This window comes from Phoca vitulina, unplaced genomic scaffold (assembly GCF_004348235.1).
Source record: "Phoca vitulina isolate PV1807 unplaced genomic scaffold, GSC_HSeal_1.0 scaffold49, whole genome shotgun sequence".
Lineage (NCBI taxonomy): Eukaryota > Metazoa > Chordata > Mammalia > Carnivora > Phocidae > Phoca > Phoca vitulina.
In genome coordinates this window covers 2,541,491-2,560,719 of record NW_022589752.1, presented here as the reverse complement: position 1 = coordinate 2,560,719, position 19,229 = coordinate 2,541,491, and the positions used below count along the sequence as shown (strand labels likewise).

The 19,229-nt window shown below is 36.6% G+C and overlaps 1 protein-coding gene across 12 annotated transcripts in view; it reads left to right on the top strand.

Annotated features, from left to right (window-relative positions):
* Positions 1 to 19,229, top strand: part of SOX5 (SRY-box transcription factor 5) — a 1,002,891-nt gene that overhangs the window by 269,122 nt on the left and 714,540 nt on the right. For 11 of the 12 annotated variants that reach the window (XM_032432676.1, XM_032432674.1, XM_032432680.1 and 8 more), the window contains one exon: positions 14,198 to 14,294. In XM_032432676.1, the coding sequence (XP_032288567.1) occupies positions 14,212 to 14,294 (83 nt within the window). In that variant the 5' untranslated portion in view covers positions 14,198 to 14,211. Of the gene's footprint in view, positions 1 to 14,197; positions 14,295 to 19,229 lie in introns of those variants that run through there. The other variant, XM_032432685.1, reaches the window with a different exon arrangement.

Genomic DNA, 19,229 nt, shown 5'->3' with positions numbered 1-19,229 from the left:
CTTATGTGGGTTTAAAACTATGAAGAATAAACCATATTTTCAGATCTTTTTTAAATATTGAAAAGCATTTGTCACATGACTAGGGATTTGTTTGAATTAATAGAGTATCCTAAGTGTGATGCTGAGTATTTATTTTTTAAATCCCAGTCAGAATTTTATTTGTGCACCTCTAGGTGGGTTTGTAAGTAATTAGGCCTCAAGCACTATTTTCCTTTTTAGTCAAATGCTGTTAAACAAGATCCAGTTTTTTTCACTCACTCCTAAAACAATCCCTCGGTTTGATGAGATTGAATAATACTGATAATATTGATGTTAGTGATTCTGATCCTGGACTGTCATTGATCTTGGTAGCTTGCCCCCATTGCTCACATCTGGCTCAGGTAAGGACTGGAAATAGCTGTATTTGAAATGCAAGAAGCTCTTAGCACCTCTTCTCCTTAGTTCCATGCCTCATGTGCCCCTTCCACTTGGATTTCTTTAGTTGTCAGCCTATCACAGTGTCTTGCTTAGAGCAGGCACTCCCTAAATGTTGGTTGGGTGAACAGTTGTTCTTTTATCTAGCTACCCCCACCTCCACTAGACCACTGATTAATGGTGGTCTTGCTACCCCCACCTCCACTAGACCACTGACAGCTACAGGGCATATTCACAGATTATCCATCTCTGTTTTTCCCCAGCAACCGTTGATCATAGTAGTACCTTTCATATAGTGAGCCTACGAGTGCTGGTATTGGTGGTGGTGCTGGTGGTGGTGGTGATGTTATGGTCCTAACTAGTCAGCATCTGGCCAACCAGGAATATTGTGGTAATATTTTGCTCTTTGGATAAATGCAGTCCTTTTTACCTCACTTCCCAATTCTGAATGTCTACCAAACCATACTGAATCTCTATCAAAATCTATGTGACTGTACTATACCTGTAAATTAGAAGTTGTCACAACTGGACTCAAATCTTTTTTCTTGAGCATGATTTCCTTGCATTTTTTGCTTCTTTTTTCTGTTCCTATATGCACACTTTATGTGAATAAGATGAACATTAGCAGATTTATCTACATCTCTTCATTTCTATTCTACAGCAATAGCCCCTTAGAGTAATATCTGAAGTTATAGTAATTTTCTTCATATCAGAGAGTTTCTAACTATGTTAATGGAAGTTAGACTGGTTGCAGAGACATTCGTGAGAACTACCTACGCTGTAACATTTAAACAATTTATTTGATCTCTCTTTAGCTTACCTGCTCATGTCTTTGGAACATTGATGTTGACCTTGTTGGAACTTTGTCTATAATCATGATAAGTCCTTCAATAAAATCTAATAGAAAATGACATTTAAATTTCCAAGTGATTTATTAACCCTTTGAACATTTTGTGATGTTTTATACCCATTTTAGCAAAGAGATACCCTTATTACACTGTGTTCATATATTATTTCCTTGAATATCCAATGCCTAGTGACTTCATATTTTTAAAAAAAAATAATAAAAGAAGAATAACAACAGCATAAAAAGTAGATAATCCTGAACATTGCCTATTTCCTGATAAAAAGTGAGAAATAACCTTTGAGGACAGCAAAAGATAGTGAACATTCATCAGCCATCAGACTGCAGTCCTGTTTTTCAAAGCATCTATGTGACTTTGGCCTTGTGTCTAGGCTTCCATTTCCTCACAGATAAAATTAAGAAATGGATTACCCCTACTTCTTCACCTGGCCTACTCCTAACCATCCTTCAGGATTTCTCTCAGTCATTCTTTTGTTTGGGAAACTATTGCTTACTCCTAGGGGAGCTGGGTGCCCCCTTTGTGCATACTCCCTCAAAGCCCTTAAGGCATTCTATTATAGCTGTCTGGTTATTAATTTCTCTCTCTCTCTTTAAGGCATGTGCCTCTCAGGGGCAAGGGTCATGTCTTTTTGCCACCACCATGTAGCTCAGAGTGGGACTCAGAAAAGAAAGGTGATTAAGGACAAAAGCCAGGTTCATATCCTAGATCTTGGCTCCAACATTGACTGATTATATACACTTGGTCAAATTACTTAATTTACATAGAGCTTTGTTTCCTTCTGTGGAATGAGGATAATAACGGCTGCCTCCTCAGTGTTATTATCAGAATAAACTGAAGTGTTGTTTTTTAAGCTCCTAACAAAGTGCACGTCGTATAGAAAGCACTCAGTTAATGCTATTACTACTATCATTTGTCTCCCCCACCGATTTTTGCTAAAATAAAATACACATCGTATTGTATGATTTTTAGGGTTCTTTCACATATTAGAATCTATGATCATTCTGTTCTGTTTACTGACTAAGAAATAAAAAGATACTTTTAGCCTTCTGATTTTGGATAGGGGGACAGAATGGCCATCTGTTACAATGCTTATTGTTTGTGTGCATTAAGAACTGTGAAGGGCCTGAAATTTTTACCCTATTTGCAAGCTAGTACATCAGCTTACCTGCCACAGTTTCATGGATGCTGATAGAAGACAGAAGATCTTGGATCAGTGACAAAGTACAGTTTATCACCCACAGCAATTGTAGTAGCCAGAAGATTAGCATTTGTACCAGTTCCTTAAGCCCTAATTCCCATATGGTGATTCAAAGACAGCCTGGGGATACCAACACTTGGTGGGGGGGGGGGGGGGGGATAACCTGAGCTTAGGGAACCTGACTCTTTTATATCAGGCAGCAAGCAGCCCAACCTTTGCCACTGAGTGAGATATTATCCTTATTACACTGGACAGTAACATACCTACCCTAGTTCTGGAGGGAGACACTATCTTTGACTTTCTCTATACAAATATTCTTGAAAAGGTAGCCCCAAAGAAAGGCAGTTGGTGCCTTCACTCAGAAAGAAACGCGAGATACAGAGACCCACAGGGAATGGTCTCTCAACATGGAAATTTGTATTTCTACAGAGTGGATTTGCAACTTTTGTCAGATTCCTTAAAGGGATATGTGAACTAAAAAAAGTTTAAGTCTCTAAATCCCTAATTCAATATTCAGAGTGATAACATACTTGAGAACACCAAAAGGTAAAGAGTAAGGAAACAAGATACCACATAGGAGATACCATATGGCATTTTTGTGATGGAAGGAATTTGCTACCCTAGAATCAGGTTTTTTATTTGGCTCTAATTAAGAATGGAACTTGGGGTGCATGGCTGGCTCAGTCAGTAGAGCATGAAACTCTTGATCTCGGGGTCATGAGTTCAAGCCCCATGTTGGACATAGAGCTTACTAAAAAAAAAAAAAAAAAGGACTGGAACTCAGTCCATCAGTCCAGAGATAGCACCTGGGACCCTGTCTAATAGGAAGTAGAGTTGAGAACTCTGGCTTTAGTGAAGAATGTGAACAGGGTAAGGACAAAAATTGACAGCTTTTTCTGCAAGGAGGACATTACTAATTATAATAATGCTTATTAAAATAATTTGCCACATACAAAGATAACCACATTCATTTTTAAGGTTGGATATGCATTGTTGTGAGTTTTTGGTGTATGCTATACATAACAGGAAAGTCAAAGGTTACTCCCTTAACTCAAATAAATTTTCATTTTAATTTCATATTATCAAAATGTATGCTTCTGACTTTCCCCATTTGCATCACTTTATTTTCAACATTCTTATAAGCCAAGTGTTATAAATACCATGGCAAATTATTTTATGATCCATTTATCTCAGTAATGGTGACCTCTGTCACTTGAACCACTGTTCAATGTATTGTCAAACAGCAAAGATTAAGGCACAGGGCATTTTGTGGAATTAGTGACTACCCAAGAGCTTATAGCCTTATGCCAAACCAGTCATTAGTAGTCAGCAAATGTTATGTTCTGAAAGCATTATTATGATTATGTAACAAAAATAAGAGACAAAAACAGATGGCTTAAATAAAAATACTGCTAATCCAGGGTTTCCCAACCTCAACACTATTTTACATTTTGGGCTGGATAATTCTTTGTTGTAGGGAGCTAGTCTGTGCACTGTAGGATGTTTAGAAGCATCCCTGGCCTCTACCCTTTAGATGCTTGTAGTAGCCACCCTCCCCCCGCACACCTCCCACCCCCCAGGGTCCCAGTTAAAAATGTCTTCAGACAGTGCAGTACAGAACGTTCCCTAGGGGGCAAAATCACCCTCCATTGAGAACCAGTGTGCTAGTCCCATTTTTAAAAGTGGGAATATTCAATCAATGAATGAGAAGGTAAATAGTATAGCATAACCCTGATAAACATTCACCGCTTCCGAAGTAAATTTAGGCTTCCCTAGTTTGAAGGATTTCAAAATGACCTCTCTGCCAGTTCCTAAAGTACTGCATGTGATCTGTTCCAGAGCACGGTGGACAGGAAAGAAGACTGGTCTTGGGTTCTTGCCTTTTTCTGCTGCTTTGTCGTTTTGTGATTTGGGGACAAGTCATAATTTGTCTTGAGTTTGTTTTTCATCTGTAAGAGAGAGATTATCCCCTGTCATACCTACCTTGGAAAACTGCTGTGAGAATCAAATCAGATAATGTGGGTGAAAATGCCTTGAAAAGGGTAAAGATCTCTATAATTGTTAGGATAAGAAAAAATAAAAATCACTTTGTTTTAAGAATTTCTTGAAAATTTTAGAGCATTCCTTGAAATAACCAGAGGAACCCCAGGGCGCTGCAAAAAAAGGATTTGAGAATCACTTCTTTTGACGATGCCCTTTAGTCCTGCTTAGCTCACTTTTCTGTGTTCTTGGTTGCCATGTGCTGAAGGGCTGGGACAGAAGGCGCGGTTGAAGGAGTAGTGGAAAGACTTGGCTGACAGCAGCAAGGAAGTAGCACTCAATGTTCAAAAAGCATAAGTACTTTGTTTATGTTTCCTCAGTAACCAAGGAGCATCTATAAATTAAGTAACTAGAGACTTTAAAAAGGAGAAAATAAAGTGAATCTTGTAAATTTGTTAAAAAAGAGATATTGCTGATTTAAGTAATCTTGTATCTGATTTATGGTGTTATGTGCCTTTTATTAACTAAAAATCCATCATGAGTTTTTTGTAATAGCTTTATATATTATATAATAGCTTTATCTTTTTTGGTCAAAAATGAGTATCCTTTACCTGATGCTAAACCTTTTTAATAATGCAGAATTGCCACAAACTTTCTCCCCCGTTAAATATTTAGTGCTGGCCTTCCTTGCCTGGAATTATATAAAAATATATGCCTGATCTTTGAGAAATAGAATAACTTAGTCTCAGATTAGAATGGATCTTAAAAGCTACATGATCCAATGTACTATTTAGTTCAGAAATCCTGTTCTTGGACCTCTGACAGATGGCCCTGCAGTCTCTGCTTGATCTTCTACCTTTCCTCAGTATAGAATATATTTGGACGATTTTGCAGATGAGAAAACGGAAGGCTACATAAGCTATGCAACTGTGTCCAAGATCACTTGGATAGTAAGTAGCAAAGCCAGAAAGTGACCCATTCTGTCTGAATCCAAAGCCCTTGCATAAATCCTAAATCATTTATTTGGCTTTGCTCCAACTAATCCTACTGTTGGGCAATTCTTTTTTAAAAAGTTATTTTTCACAGTGCACTGAAATCTACCTCTCCATAACCCTGCTGAGAAACCAAAACCCCAAAACAACACCTTGTTCTTTTGTGTGGACCATGAGACAATATATTCAGTCCACACTTTTCCAAATGACAACCCTTCAAATCTCTTCTTGTATTTAATGATCAACCCCCCTCTCCTACTCCTAGATTTGATCTTTCAGCCTGAATGTATCATCTTCTAAGTGTACCTGACTTAGCACACTTGTCATAGCCACTGTATTTCTGGTTGACTTTTGCTGGGTGTTGAGTACTTATACGGTCCCCTACCTCTGGGGTAGAAACCAGTTCTGAACCTGTATCTGAAGTAATCATCTTATCCTTCATCATTGGGGCTTTACCTAACTTTGATTTGGGCACTCTGCACTTACTAACCGTGTTTTCTTTTTTCCACTGCCGCCTCTTGTTCTTTGCTTGCGTCGGGATTGCTGCCACTAAAAATTACAAAGTACCGTGAACTCTCTTTAGTCTGGATAGTTTTATAACAAGACTTTATATTAAAGTAGGTTAAAGTGCAGCTTGGTTTAAGTCCATCATTTCAATTTTAAGATCTTTTTATATATTTTAAAATTTCCTCACAGATTAGAGTTCACATTTGATAAGCATATCTTCATCGAGCTATATGATTACTGCATAATTATTCAAGTGTTTTGGGTAAGTTAAAATCATAAATATTATTTGTATCCTTTCCCATTAATTATTAAGCACATGTCTGTTTCAGAGAAATTTAATCTATATGTTTGATTCATAGTCCCATAATTTTACAAAGTGTAATTTTGTAAGAGCCATCTAACATCAGTCATTTTTATGGTGTGTGTGTGAATGTGTGTGTGTGTGTGCACACATGCATTTGTCTTCATTCCTAACATCAGAAGGTCATGTTTTGTTATGAATAAACAAATGCCTGTATGTTAAACATGTCTTGTCTAAGACATAAACTTGGTTAACTAGTCTCTGCCATCTACCATTGGAAAAATGTATTTTCATGACAGATTGAGCTACCTCCTTAAAATAGCCCAGGCAGATTCCCATGATGTTAGGCAGTGGGTAGAATTTCCAGGAGCAATAGTAGATCTCTGTTGCTTTCATTGGCTCATAGATTCAGACAAGTCAATAAAAGAACAGGATATCAATAAGTAATTGACAGAAGATATGGAATACGAATAGCTTGTCTGGTACATGAGTACATTATGAATATTACATATAGGGGGCCATAATTCAGGCATGGCAAATATTGGACCAGCATGCTATTGAAAAGGTCCTATACTTTAGGTAGCCTCGACCTGCTTCAAGGGCACTATGAATAAAGGATAATGGTTCTGCCAGTAGGTGATAAAAAGTAAAATAAAGTCAGCACTCTGTGTGGTCAGGGTCCAAGCAAGAAGACAGGAACCACTGTGACTATTTTAAAAAGGGGCATGAAATGTTGAAAAATTGTCACACACTTACGATGATAAATTGTAAAAGCAACCTAGAGTTCAGCAAGAAGTTACTACCACCCTTATGCTGAAGACAAAAACAGGAGGCAGGGTTACCAAGGTTGCTGGAGGGAGGCTGAAACCCTGGGGAGCTGTCTGGCAGGACATGGAGCCAGGTGGAGATGGGGCTCCTGCCTGAGATATCTGGTAAAACAGAGGAAAAGGGGAAGAACTTCAAACCGCAGAAAGTTGATCGGTGTTGAAACTTGAAGATGGTTGATGGGGGTTTGTTTTCCTCCTGTCTCTATTTTGAATATGTGAATGTCTATATAAAATGTTTTTAAAAATGTAAATGAAGGAGAGAGAGAGTCCAAGGCGCATTAGCTCCCATACACACACACGCTCATGCACACATGCACCCATGTACATGTGCACCATTACACCCCCACCCCTTACATCATGTTCCAATCTCCTCCCAGAAGCTGAACTCACCTGGAAGCCAACTGCCAGGGGAGTCTGGGAAACTTGTCCCACTGAGGTTAGCCCACGTCAAGATCAGCAGGGCAGGAGACAGGCAAAGAAAGGATCTAAAGCAGAGAGACTGGCAGACCCTCACCCAGGACTGATGAGGCAATGACTTTCTTCCTGCCATCCACACAGAGTCCTAGCTAGAACTGCCTGTTGCTCACTTTGATTTTCTGAACCCCTCAAATGTATCCTCTATCTAAACCTAATTTTGTTGCTCTAAAAGTGGGATTGGGACACACAGTTTGATTATTTGACCCAGCCTCTGCCACACTGAGCCTTTGGATAGTGCAATGTCCATATAACATACCAGTTGAAATCTTTACCTTGCATAGAGAGGTAAAGGAAAATGATGATGATTAAAACTTTGACCTATTACATAGTAATAGTATTTGGCACACATTTATTGCATGTATTCGATAATAAGAAAAACCATACTCTGGTGGCGCCTGGGTGGCTCAGAAAAACCATACTCAAGTTTTTATATGTTCAGCCATGAAGACTGAAACTTAAAACAAAGCAAAATGGAAGTACACTAGTTATGTAGTTATTAGAATTAACATATAAGATATTACTATCATATTGGAGTCTAACTGTACTGATTTTGTGTTAATAAGTAGGTACATGGTTCTCAAAAGTTTCTAAAGAAGCTGGGTTTTAAAACTAGAAATAACACTTTTCTAACCAAGAAAACTATAAAGTCTCTTTCAGGGCCTGCTGTATGGTTGTGTAGGTAATGCATTTTCTGAATGGCCCACCTAAGGGGGCATCTATCTCTTATTTACACAAAGGCACTCAGTGTACTAGCAACAGGCCTGATCTTCCAACTCTGATATTATCAGGGGGACAGTATTGCCAGGAGAAGTTTCATGGTCTTCTCTAAAGAATTCTGACTTTTAGTATCCATATCAGGATTCTAAGAGGCCCCCTTGAAGAATATCTTGGCTCTGAGCCCGACAGAGGTACATGCTAACTTTAGATGTTCAGGTTTGCTATTTGCATTTATGCCAAGAATATTTATTTATCTTTACTACTTTCTCATTAATATGTGTTAATCCTTTGTATACTACTAAAACCTTTAATTATATAAAGATCAAGATGGGGATCAGAAAGTGTGCTTCTGTCCCCAAATGATTAAGACAATGGCATGTTCTCAGTGTACATGTATTAATGTGCCTTCATACTAATATATAAATTGTGCATTTTATAGAAGCTAAGGTATTTTAACAACTAGGTTAAAGAAACTTACATAAGTCCCAATTTTAAATTTTTAAAATACAATTTGACTTACTTACACAAAGCAGAGCCACCTATACATTGAGAAAGCCATTTTCCAATCAGGTCAAAATGGGTGGGTTTTAAGGAGCAGATGGCCAGTCTTAAGCAGTAGGGAAGCTTGCAGGTGCTGGCCTCAGACTGGGTCCAAAGCCCAGAACTAGCACTGCCTTAAGTAACAGGTCAGGCTTTCTAACCTTTCTGTTTGTTCCTCCATGCTATGAAATGTACCAACCTATAGAAGTTTCTGTGAAGATCAAGCATAGTGGATCTAAGTGTGTAAAGCACTTAGAACAGTGCGTGAGAGATAGCACTAAAAAAATCTCTTATTGAAGTTCATTTTTTTATTAAAAAATGCAAACATTTTTTGAGTTATCATTTGTTTTCATATTTAAATTAGGTAATACTTACTTCTTTTCCTAGGCTCTCTTAACACTGTTGCCTCTCACCTTATTAGCCCTTTATCTCTCTATCCTGATGCCCTGATACTAGTCTTGAACTGTTCTGAGATAGGTTTTTTTTGTTTTGTTTTGTTTTTTATCTTAAACATCTACAGGGCATGTAGATGTTTTGATCTCTTGTTTATATATTCCTCATTTGTTCCTTTTTCTCATGTTCCTAAAAAATCCTACTTATTGATCATGCATATTCCCTTTGTCTGAGGAAGATGATATTAGGAAACAACATAGCCCAGTGCAGTGGAATTAAGATTTGGCTATGTATCTCTATAGCTCCTCCCAGTTTAAAAATTCTCTGAATCTCTGAAATTGAAGAATCAGAAATTTGAATAGGTGATGCATTTGAAATCACATTGGAACACAGTTTTTCCCATACCCCCTTTTGGGGTGTATGTGTGTATGTGTGTGTTTACTCAACATGTGTATATTTTCCACTTTCCCCATCTGGCATCTGCTTTAGCACCAGCTTTGCTAGCTGTTCTGTGTCAAGAGTACTTTAGCCTTTTCATTATGGAAGAGAAAGAAATGAAATAATATAAAAAAGAAAATCCTTCCACCAACCCCCACCACCTCACTTTTTGTTTTGTTGTTTCTAAGCAAGTTTCTTGCCATTTACCTTTGCATTTGCATTGCTTATTGATTGGCAATTTCAAAATTGTTTATTGTGCTCTTTTGTTTCACTGTTCAAGAGCTAAAACAAAAGCTACCAGGCCCTTCGAGGTACACATTTGCATGCGGTGAGCGTTGCCGGAGGAAAAAGTAATTGCTAATGCATATTTATGTGGCACAAATTTGCCATTTGTTTATGCATAAAATTATCAATAGTGCAGGGCGGCCCAGCCGTAGAAAATGGTGACCTTTTTAGCTTAATAAATAGAAATCAGCTGTTATTGTGAAGAGATCAGCCATTTATTCTGTGTTGAGGGACATTGCCGGGAAAATGCAGATTGGGGCTGGCAATATCATTAAATGGAAGGCCAATGACCCTTTCGGTAGAGTCTATTATACTTTATCTAATAGGGGATAAATGGCTCTGGTTGGCAATTGGAATAAAGAACAACAGTTTTTGTTTTTTTTTTTTTATGTCCATCTGTAATTTTATAACTATATGGATTTTAAGCCAGTAAAACTGAACAGGGAATCTCAGGCTGACCTGTTGCTGGAATTATCTCAAGAAGTATCTGTGTTCAAGTTGCTTTTCCTGTTCATTATTCTCTGACTATTTTGATTTGTACCTATTGAAACAAAGAGTAAGTCAAACGATGGTTTGTTTTTTTTTCCAGGAAAATAGATCTTCCTTTAGTTTTTAGCTTTCTTCTTCCTTTTTTTTGGCCATACTTTTATCTTTGTACTGCAGGTATTTTTGCGTTTTTCAGGGTTGCTCTGTATTTGATGTCTTAAAAATATTAAAAGTAGAAGAAGATATCTCTAAATAAAGTTACTAATAGATTGTAAATTGAGGGTTTTTTTTTTTTTGTTAAGCTAAACATGAGAACTTTCTAAGTGATAAAAAGGGCATTTGAAGCAAGTATGTGGGTCCTTTGCATTAAAGACTATTCTGTAAATATAAAACCTTCTCATCAGTATATATATATTTTCTTAATACATAAAAAAACCCCAACAGATGGTTATGTATCTTTTTTGGTTGTTTTCCTACTGCATCTGATAGAGGAAATGCCCTGGGTCTCACCAGAGCTGGTCTATGACTGTGGTTCAATGTGGTGTAATCTCACACTACGTTTCCTTGGCTGATACCTCTTTGGTATATTATGAGCATTTCTGCCTTTCAGGATTTTTTATCCAGTTTTTTCAATCATTATAGGATTCACTATTAAATGAAAGTTATGTTTGTTTTTTTAATATTATGTAATAGTAGATGCACTCAAAATTTTATGTAAGTTATGAAACACAATAACGGAACAGAGACCTGCACAAGCACCTCAGAACACGGCGAACTCTAGGAAGCAACCTGCATGCTCCTCCCTGATTGTGTTTCTTAACACAAGCTCGCCCCACCAGGTTTAAAGTTTCTACAATAGCAGGTTTGCAGCCACCAATCTTTCCCTCCTGCTGCACTTTAGTATGACAGTGCATTCTGCAGCATGTCACCAGAGTGACTGAGTAACCTTTTACTGGCAGAAATGGGTCCGTTGTTCCTTTTTAAAGTAGAGGGTGTAAATAGGATTCAGACACTAGGGTACATTAGTCCATAAAATGAATATATTTTTTATGTCATTTATAAGGTATTGATTTTAGGTCCATTAGATTCACAGTCCCTTGTGGGAGAAAAAACAATGATTTAATGGGTAGGTTGGAATTCCAGAAGGAAGCACAGCAGTAGTGATTAACCCCTTCTTCGACTCCCTGCCCCGTTATTTAACATGGTGGAGTAGCTGAGGACTCTGGGGGAGAGGGACAGTTTGGCATCTGTCTTCCTTGCACTTTATTAGGGATCACAAAACAGATTTCAGCTGGATTATTACTGTCTCTGAATGTGATAGAGCAGATCACTCTGGGTTGGTAAGAGCTGCTCCAATTTGTTTTTATAAGGTAGTTTTTAAGTTGATGAATGCATTTTATTTTTACAAAACCTAGAGCATATTTATTTGGAAAGTCATAGTAATTTCTGATACTGCTTAGGGAGATCATAGAATGCAAGGGAATAAAACTTATATATTTTTTTTAAAGAAAAAATTTTTATTCTCAACTCTAAGAAAGGAGAGTTCATTGTAGTGTCATGCCAGTTATATCCTTTCTTAGGCAAGTTTTAAGTAATATTCGTGAGAATGGCCATCACAGGAATTTTTTAAATAGGGTGTTTCCTGTTCTACAAATGCATGGAAAATTACTGGTTTACACAAGCCTCTTTTCTGATAAAAGGATGACTGAAATATCATTTCACTTCTATGTACAGAACACTCATAATAATTCTAGTCAATTTATCCCAACTAATGTTATTACCACCTAAAAGGAATTTTCTCTTAGGCTACTTTGGCAGTTACGTTTTCCTTCTTAATGTATGAAAAAAATTATAATATAGGTAGAAAATTTTTTAAAATTCTAATTATGTTTCCAGTCATCTGACATACTGTATGTTAAGGCTGAATAAAATTATGTCAACTAAAGTTTGACTTTCTCAAAAATTGACCTGACATAAAGAATATGGTATCAATAAACATTTTTAGAATTTTATATTTTAATTCAAGTTTTTCAAGTTCTGTGACAAAAATGTAAAAATACAGGCTCCCTCTTGTGGGTAAAATTACCACCTGTATATTTCTGTGCTGCCAACATACAGGATATGGCAAAATTTCTGTTTCATTTTTAAGTAAATTCTGCATAGTCTTTTTATTCGGTCAGATGTGACATTTCACTTAATTGAAAAAAGTAGAGTTTGGGGTACTTTTTTTAGTAACATTTTTAATGAAAAGAAGTTTTTTTTTTTTTAATTAGCAGACTATAGACAACCTTTATTTTACCGCAGCAGTATAATTTCTGATGTTCAAAATTTTTAATAACTTTTTTCATTTTGGAATACTCTCCAATGGGATAATTAGCAAACTAATGAAATAATGTGGAAACTTTTTTTTTTTTTTTTTTGAGAGAGAGAGAGAAAGAGCGGGGGGAGGGGCAGAGCTGGAGTGTGAGCGAGAGATAGGGAGAATCTCAAGCAGGCTCCACACTGAGCACAGAGCCCCATGCAGAACTCTGAGATCATGACCTGAGCTGAAATCAGGAGTCAGAGGCTTAACTGACTGAGCCATCCAGGCGCCCCAATAATGTGAAGTCATCAGTGTGGCAACTTTTGAATTTCTGTGTTTATTAGCAAAAGTTCTAATACTGGAATGAAGTAAAATCCCTTCCTACCCATCATGCTCCAGATGGATACCATATGGTCATAAAACTCCTCAAATGCCACACATAAATCTTGTCATCAAAACTGAATAATCAATGGTGTAAATAAGAATGAACACTGAAGCATTACTCAGCTCTCCCTGAATTGAACTAATACTGAATAATCTGAGCTGGGACCAAGGCTGTGTCTATACCACCATATATGGGTTCCCTGCTTTCAGAAGTCTGATTCTTAGGAATTTCAGCTGAGTAGCAGTCCATTTCTGTCCAGCCTGGGGAAACGGGTAACCAAGCAGAGCTCTTAGGCACTTATGAAAGTAGCAAGAGCAGTATTTCTGAAGTCGAGCTGGGCAGCACAGTCTAGAGATACATAGCAAGAAACGTGAACATAGAGATAGCTGAATGACTCCCACTTAGCAGTTACCGTGCTGACTGTTGCTGTCAGACGTTTGAACAGAATCAAGGCAAGGACTTATGAGGACACCTGAAGATCTCTCATAAATCATTCCAAGAACTAAGAATTTATTTATTTATTTATTTTTTTAAAGATTTTATTTATTTGACAGAGAGAGACACAGCAAGAGAGGGAACACAAGCAGGGGAGTGGGAGGGAGAAGCAGGCTTCCCGCGGAGCAGGGAGCCCGATGTGGGGCTCGATCCCAGGACCCTGGGATCATGACCTGAGCCAAAGGCAGACGCTTAACGACTGAGCCACCCAGGCGCCCCTAAGAATTTATCTTAATGTTGCCTGTCCTAATGCATCTGTAGGATGGTTACGTGAAAATCAGACAAAACGAACAACTTCTGAGGGGATTAATATATATATGCATATATGCATGTAATGTAATTTATATGTGTATATGTTTTTAGATTAGTTCTGGTAGCATTAAAGTGTCCAATTAATGCCTCTGTTCCCATAAACAATAACTTTATTATATTTATATATATTTTATATACATTTATGTAAATTTACATATAGAAATTTATTTTGAAAACCTTGGAAAAAAACTTTGGAAATCTCCTGCTTCCAAAAGTTCTGTGTTGATACATTTACTAAAATGGGACAATGCACTGTTAATGGTCTGCTTTTATTTTTTCTAGCATTCCTCTTGCTGATGACACAATTCCTGTGTGAATCTGTTTACAAGATTCTGAAAGCTGAACAGAGAATTTTGGCACTGCACTGGGTAGGAAAAAGGTATATTCATACAATACATAATACGCACCTTTAAAAAATCTATTACTATATTTGCTGCTTTACAAAAATGAAAGTTTATATGCCTTCTCTTATTTTTAATTTATAAGTAAAATATATGACATATGCATATTAAACTATAGTTTATAGTCTTTTATATTCAGATGACAACTGGATTTGTAATTATAATTTGGAAACTCATTACGAAGGTAGTGTCTCTAAACTGGAAGATGATAGCAACATTTCTTTTATTTTCATTTTCTTAATGAGATACACTTTTCTTGAAGTTGCAAAAGCTTTTTTTCTCCATTGAAAAATGTTTTTTAAAACATTTGTTCCTGCTTTTTTGTTGTTGTTGCAAAAGAACTATTTTAGGTCACAATAGGTAGGTCACACATTTTACCAAAACTTCCATAGGCTATTAAGTATGTTTTTGTAAACACATACAAAAATGCAGTGTTGCTCAGGCCAAACAGATATTTTCCAATTTGCTTAGCAGAAATATTTAGTGGGCATCTGTCTGTGAGTGCATTTATGAAATGCTTGTTTGTCTTTTCAAAAAAGTTATACTTTGGGAACAGGAACTGAAAGTTTGACCACAGACCTAGACTCTTATATTCCGGTGGTTGACTGACTATCATGTGGGCGACAGCAGAAAAGGTCGGAGGTAAGGGATCCTTTGTTTAGAAGTTTGTCACTAGTAGGATGGAAAAGGAATTCTTTCTGTTTATTACTAAAAAGAATTATGGAAAAATGGTCTTTTTTGAATAGTGAGCTACAACTTATTTATTCACTAATCCACTCTTAAGGTCTTATGACTTACGTTTTTAGAACTTCAAGATGCAAGTTTCTTTGTGAAAACCTTTAGAATCAATCGTAGTTGTTATCTTCTTTAAAAATTGTTAAAACCTAAATTATATCCTTAAATTATTTATAAATAAGACTTCATATATCACAGACAAATGACATGATAAAATATGGGAGAAAGCATTGTGAGTAATGGATTTTTATGTTAACAGAAGCGGAATAAGTCACAAATGGATGATTGCAAATATGAAACTTCTGTAGTTTTGCCAGTGAAAACACCAATATCAATACAATTAGAAGGCAAATGTAAATCTGGGGCTACTTCTAATAAATATTGCCAATGTCACCTGTAAAGAGGCGTTATTATAAGAAGGCAATGACATCTTAATTTAAAAAGATAAAATGTAAGAACAAATAATTAATGAAGAATGCAATTCTAATACAATACGCTAATAAAAGAAATGCAAGGCTACATTAGTATCTAACCAGTAAAAAGCAGTTTGGAATGACAATGTTGTAACAAGAATGTGGGGAGATGGGTGCTTTCAATACTGTTGGAAAAGGGTTATATTTGTTCAACTTTCCAGGAGGTGATTTGGCCATCTCTGGTATGAGCCTTAAATGTTTCCAAAGCATTCTATGCAACATTTCCACTTCACTAGTTTGGAAAACATTTGGTTACAAGTAATCCAAAATAGTTTTTAAAAAGATGGAAATTTACATTTTCTCTTTGTGAAGTCTGTGTAAGCAGTTTATTGCTGGTTGGGTGGTTCCATAGTCATCAGGGACCCAGATCCTTCGTCTCTTGCTCTGTTACTCTGAACACGTGGCTTTTACCTAGTCTTTTAGAATATCCAGAATTGGTATTCCAGTCATCATGTCCATGTGCTAGCAACAGGAAGGAAATATTACTAGGAGAAGATCATGCTCCCGCCCTTTAAGGAAATCTTCTGAAAGGTGTTCACACCCCTTCCATTTACATTCCATTGGCTAGAACATAGTCATACAGCAATGCCATACTTTAAAAGGCTAGAAAATGTAGTTTTTATTCTGGGAGATGAATCTGGGGTAGTTATTATAGTGGAATAATAAGAGACTGGATATTAGGGCCCAATTAGCAGTATTTGACAGTTTCACTTCCAGGAATCTAACTTAATGAAATAATTAAAGAAAGAGACAAAATTGATATAAATATATTTGTTCGTTTTCATATATTTATAATGAGAAGAGTTTGAGATTGACTAAACTGTCCAGCAATGGAGCAGTAGTTGGATAAATTTGAGTACATTTGTATTATACAGTCAAAATATTTTTAAAGAATTTTTAGGGCACCTGGGTGGCTCAGTTGGTTAAGCGACTGCCTTCGGCTCAGGTTATGATCCTGGAGTCCCTGGATCGAGTCCCGCATCGGGCTCCCTGCTCGGCGGGGAGTCTGCTTCTCCCTCTGACCCTCCCCCCTCTCATGTGCTCGCTCTCATTCTCTCTCTCAAATAAATAAATAAAATCTTTAAAAAAAAAGAAGAATTTTTAAACTCACATGAAATTATGCATGATGTAATATTAAACAAGACAGAATCCACACTAAAGATACATTGTATTTCTAAATTTGTGTGTGTACACACGTACATGCACACACAAATATACACTCACTTATAAATATATATTACAAATACATACAAATTAACAGGAAAAATACCTGAAAGTTAATACATCAAATATTAGCTCTAGATCATGGAATTATGAGCAGTTTTAATTTTCTTCCTAGTTTACACAATTATTTATTTCTTTATTTTTATTTATTTATTTTTCTAAAGATTTTATTTATTTATTTCAGAGAGAGAGAGTGAGAGAGAAAGATCACAAGCAGGGAGGAGGGGTAGAGGGAGAAGCAGACTCCCCATTGAGCAGGGAGCCCCCTGTGGGACTCGATCCCAGGACCCCAGGATCGTTACCAAAGGCAGATGAGCCACCCAGGCAACCTACACAATATTTTATTTTATTTTATTTTATTTTATTTTATTTTATTTTATTTTATTTTTTAAAGATTTTATTTATTTATTTGACAGACAGAGACACAGCGAGAGAGGGAACACAAGCAGGGGGAGTGGGAGAGGGAGAAGCAGGCTTCCCACCGAGCAGGGAGCCTGATGCGGGGCTCGATCCCAGGACCCTGAGATCACGACCTGAGCCAAAGGCAGACGCTTAACGGCTGAGCCACCCAGGTGCCCCAGCTACACAATATTTTAAATAACAAGTATGATTTCATACTAAAATTTGAAAATATAAGAAGTATGGAATCCAAAAGGTTTACCTAAGTTGCTTAGTGTTCCTATTAAAAATACTAAATATGTCTACTCAAGAAGAAATGAATCAGCTTAGCACCCATCCTTTTTGACTTTTTCCTGAAGTCAGGTTGCAATAAGCTTTCCTTCTCAGTAGAGCCATACAGTTGCTCAGAAATCTTAATCACATTGCAGCCCCCTGCCTCTTTTAGGTTAGGGCAGACTGAAATACCGTGTTGCAGTTCAATGGCATGGGACAAGCACTGGCATGGGAAAGTTGTTGGTAATCATGCCTATTTCAAAGGCAAAGAGCAAAATTTTAAAGATTTCTGTCTCGTGTGTGAGTGAAAGAAGTTGAGTATTGCAGTTCTGGATTAAGAATATTTCTTTTTTTGTGTGTGGTAAAGAATTTTAAAAAGTATAATGTTAAGAGAATATTAAAGAAATGAAAATTTAACTCAAAGCTAAGTGAAACATCAAATTAGAGAGCAATTCATCAGAAATTCTTTGCAGAAATTGGAGTGAGAGCATATCCCCCCTGAACCTAAGCTGACTTTACTCTTTGGAATTTATAAGAGAACTATAATGTTGAGAGGCTTAGACTTTGGAGACACATTGTTTGAGTTCAGTTCCTGATGGTACCACTTATGGCTGTCTACTGTTGGGTATGTTCCTTAACCACTGATTCCTCATGTGTAAAATGTAAATAATAATAGAAGACACTATACCGTGCAAATATTTATCACATGGACACTGGTGTAACTATACTGATTAAACAAAATAGACTTTAAAGCCCAAACCATTACTAGAAATAGAGTCACTTTGTAAATAAGTGAAGTTTCAATTCAATAGGAAGATAAATAATTTAAAATCTAAATGCCCATAATAACATAATCTCAAAATATATTAAGTACAAATTGCCAAAACAGCAAAGATAAATAAGCAAACCCAGAATAACATTTTAACCCACTTCTTTTAGTAATTGATGGAATAAAGTAGACAGAAAAAATCAGTAAGGATATAGAGTTGAAAGACAAGATTAAGAAACTTGATCTGATAGGCATATACAGAGCCTTGCATACAACTACAAAACTCACATTATTTTGAAGAAAACATGGAAAAATTACAAAAATTGACTGTATGTTGAGTCATAAAATAGGTCTCAACCATTTTCAAAGAACTGGAATCATACCAGTTTCACTAGAAATCAAGTTGCAAATAAAAAAATATATATAGCTAGAAATAAGTTTCAAGATTCCAAAGAAATCACAATAGTAATTTTAAATATTTTAAACTAACCAAATTGAATTATTTTACATGTAACAATTATAGAATGCCTTTAACAAGTACTTCCTGGGAAAATTACATCTTAAATAAATGTACTAAGAAAAAGAAAGAGTGAAAATAAGGAGACATTTCAAAAAAGCAAAAACAAAAGCAAAATAAACGCAGAGTAATAAAATCAAGAAGTCAATTAAAGCAAGAACATAATTAGCAAAGTGGGAGATAGTCACATGGAGAGGACCAAGAAAGCCAAAAATTGATTATTGCAAAAGATGAATAAATTTTCCAGTCCTCTGATGAGACCAAACAAGAGAGCAAGTGATAAAGGGCAAGTAACCAACATCAAGAATGACAAAGGTTGGGGCGCCTGGGTGGCTCAGTTGGTTAAGCGACTGCCTTCGGCTCAGGTCATGATCCTAGAGTCCTGGGATCGAGTCCCGCATCGGGCTCCCTGCTCAGCAGGGAGTCTGCTTCTCCCTCTGACCCTCCCCCTCTCATGTGCTCTCTCTCTCTCTCAAATAAATAAATAAAATCTTAAAAAAAAAAAAAAAAAGAATGACAAAGG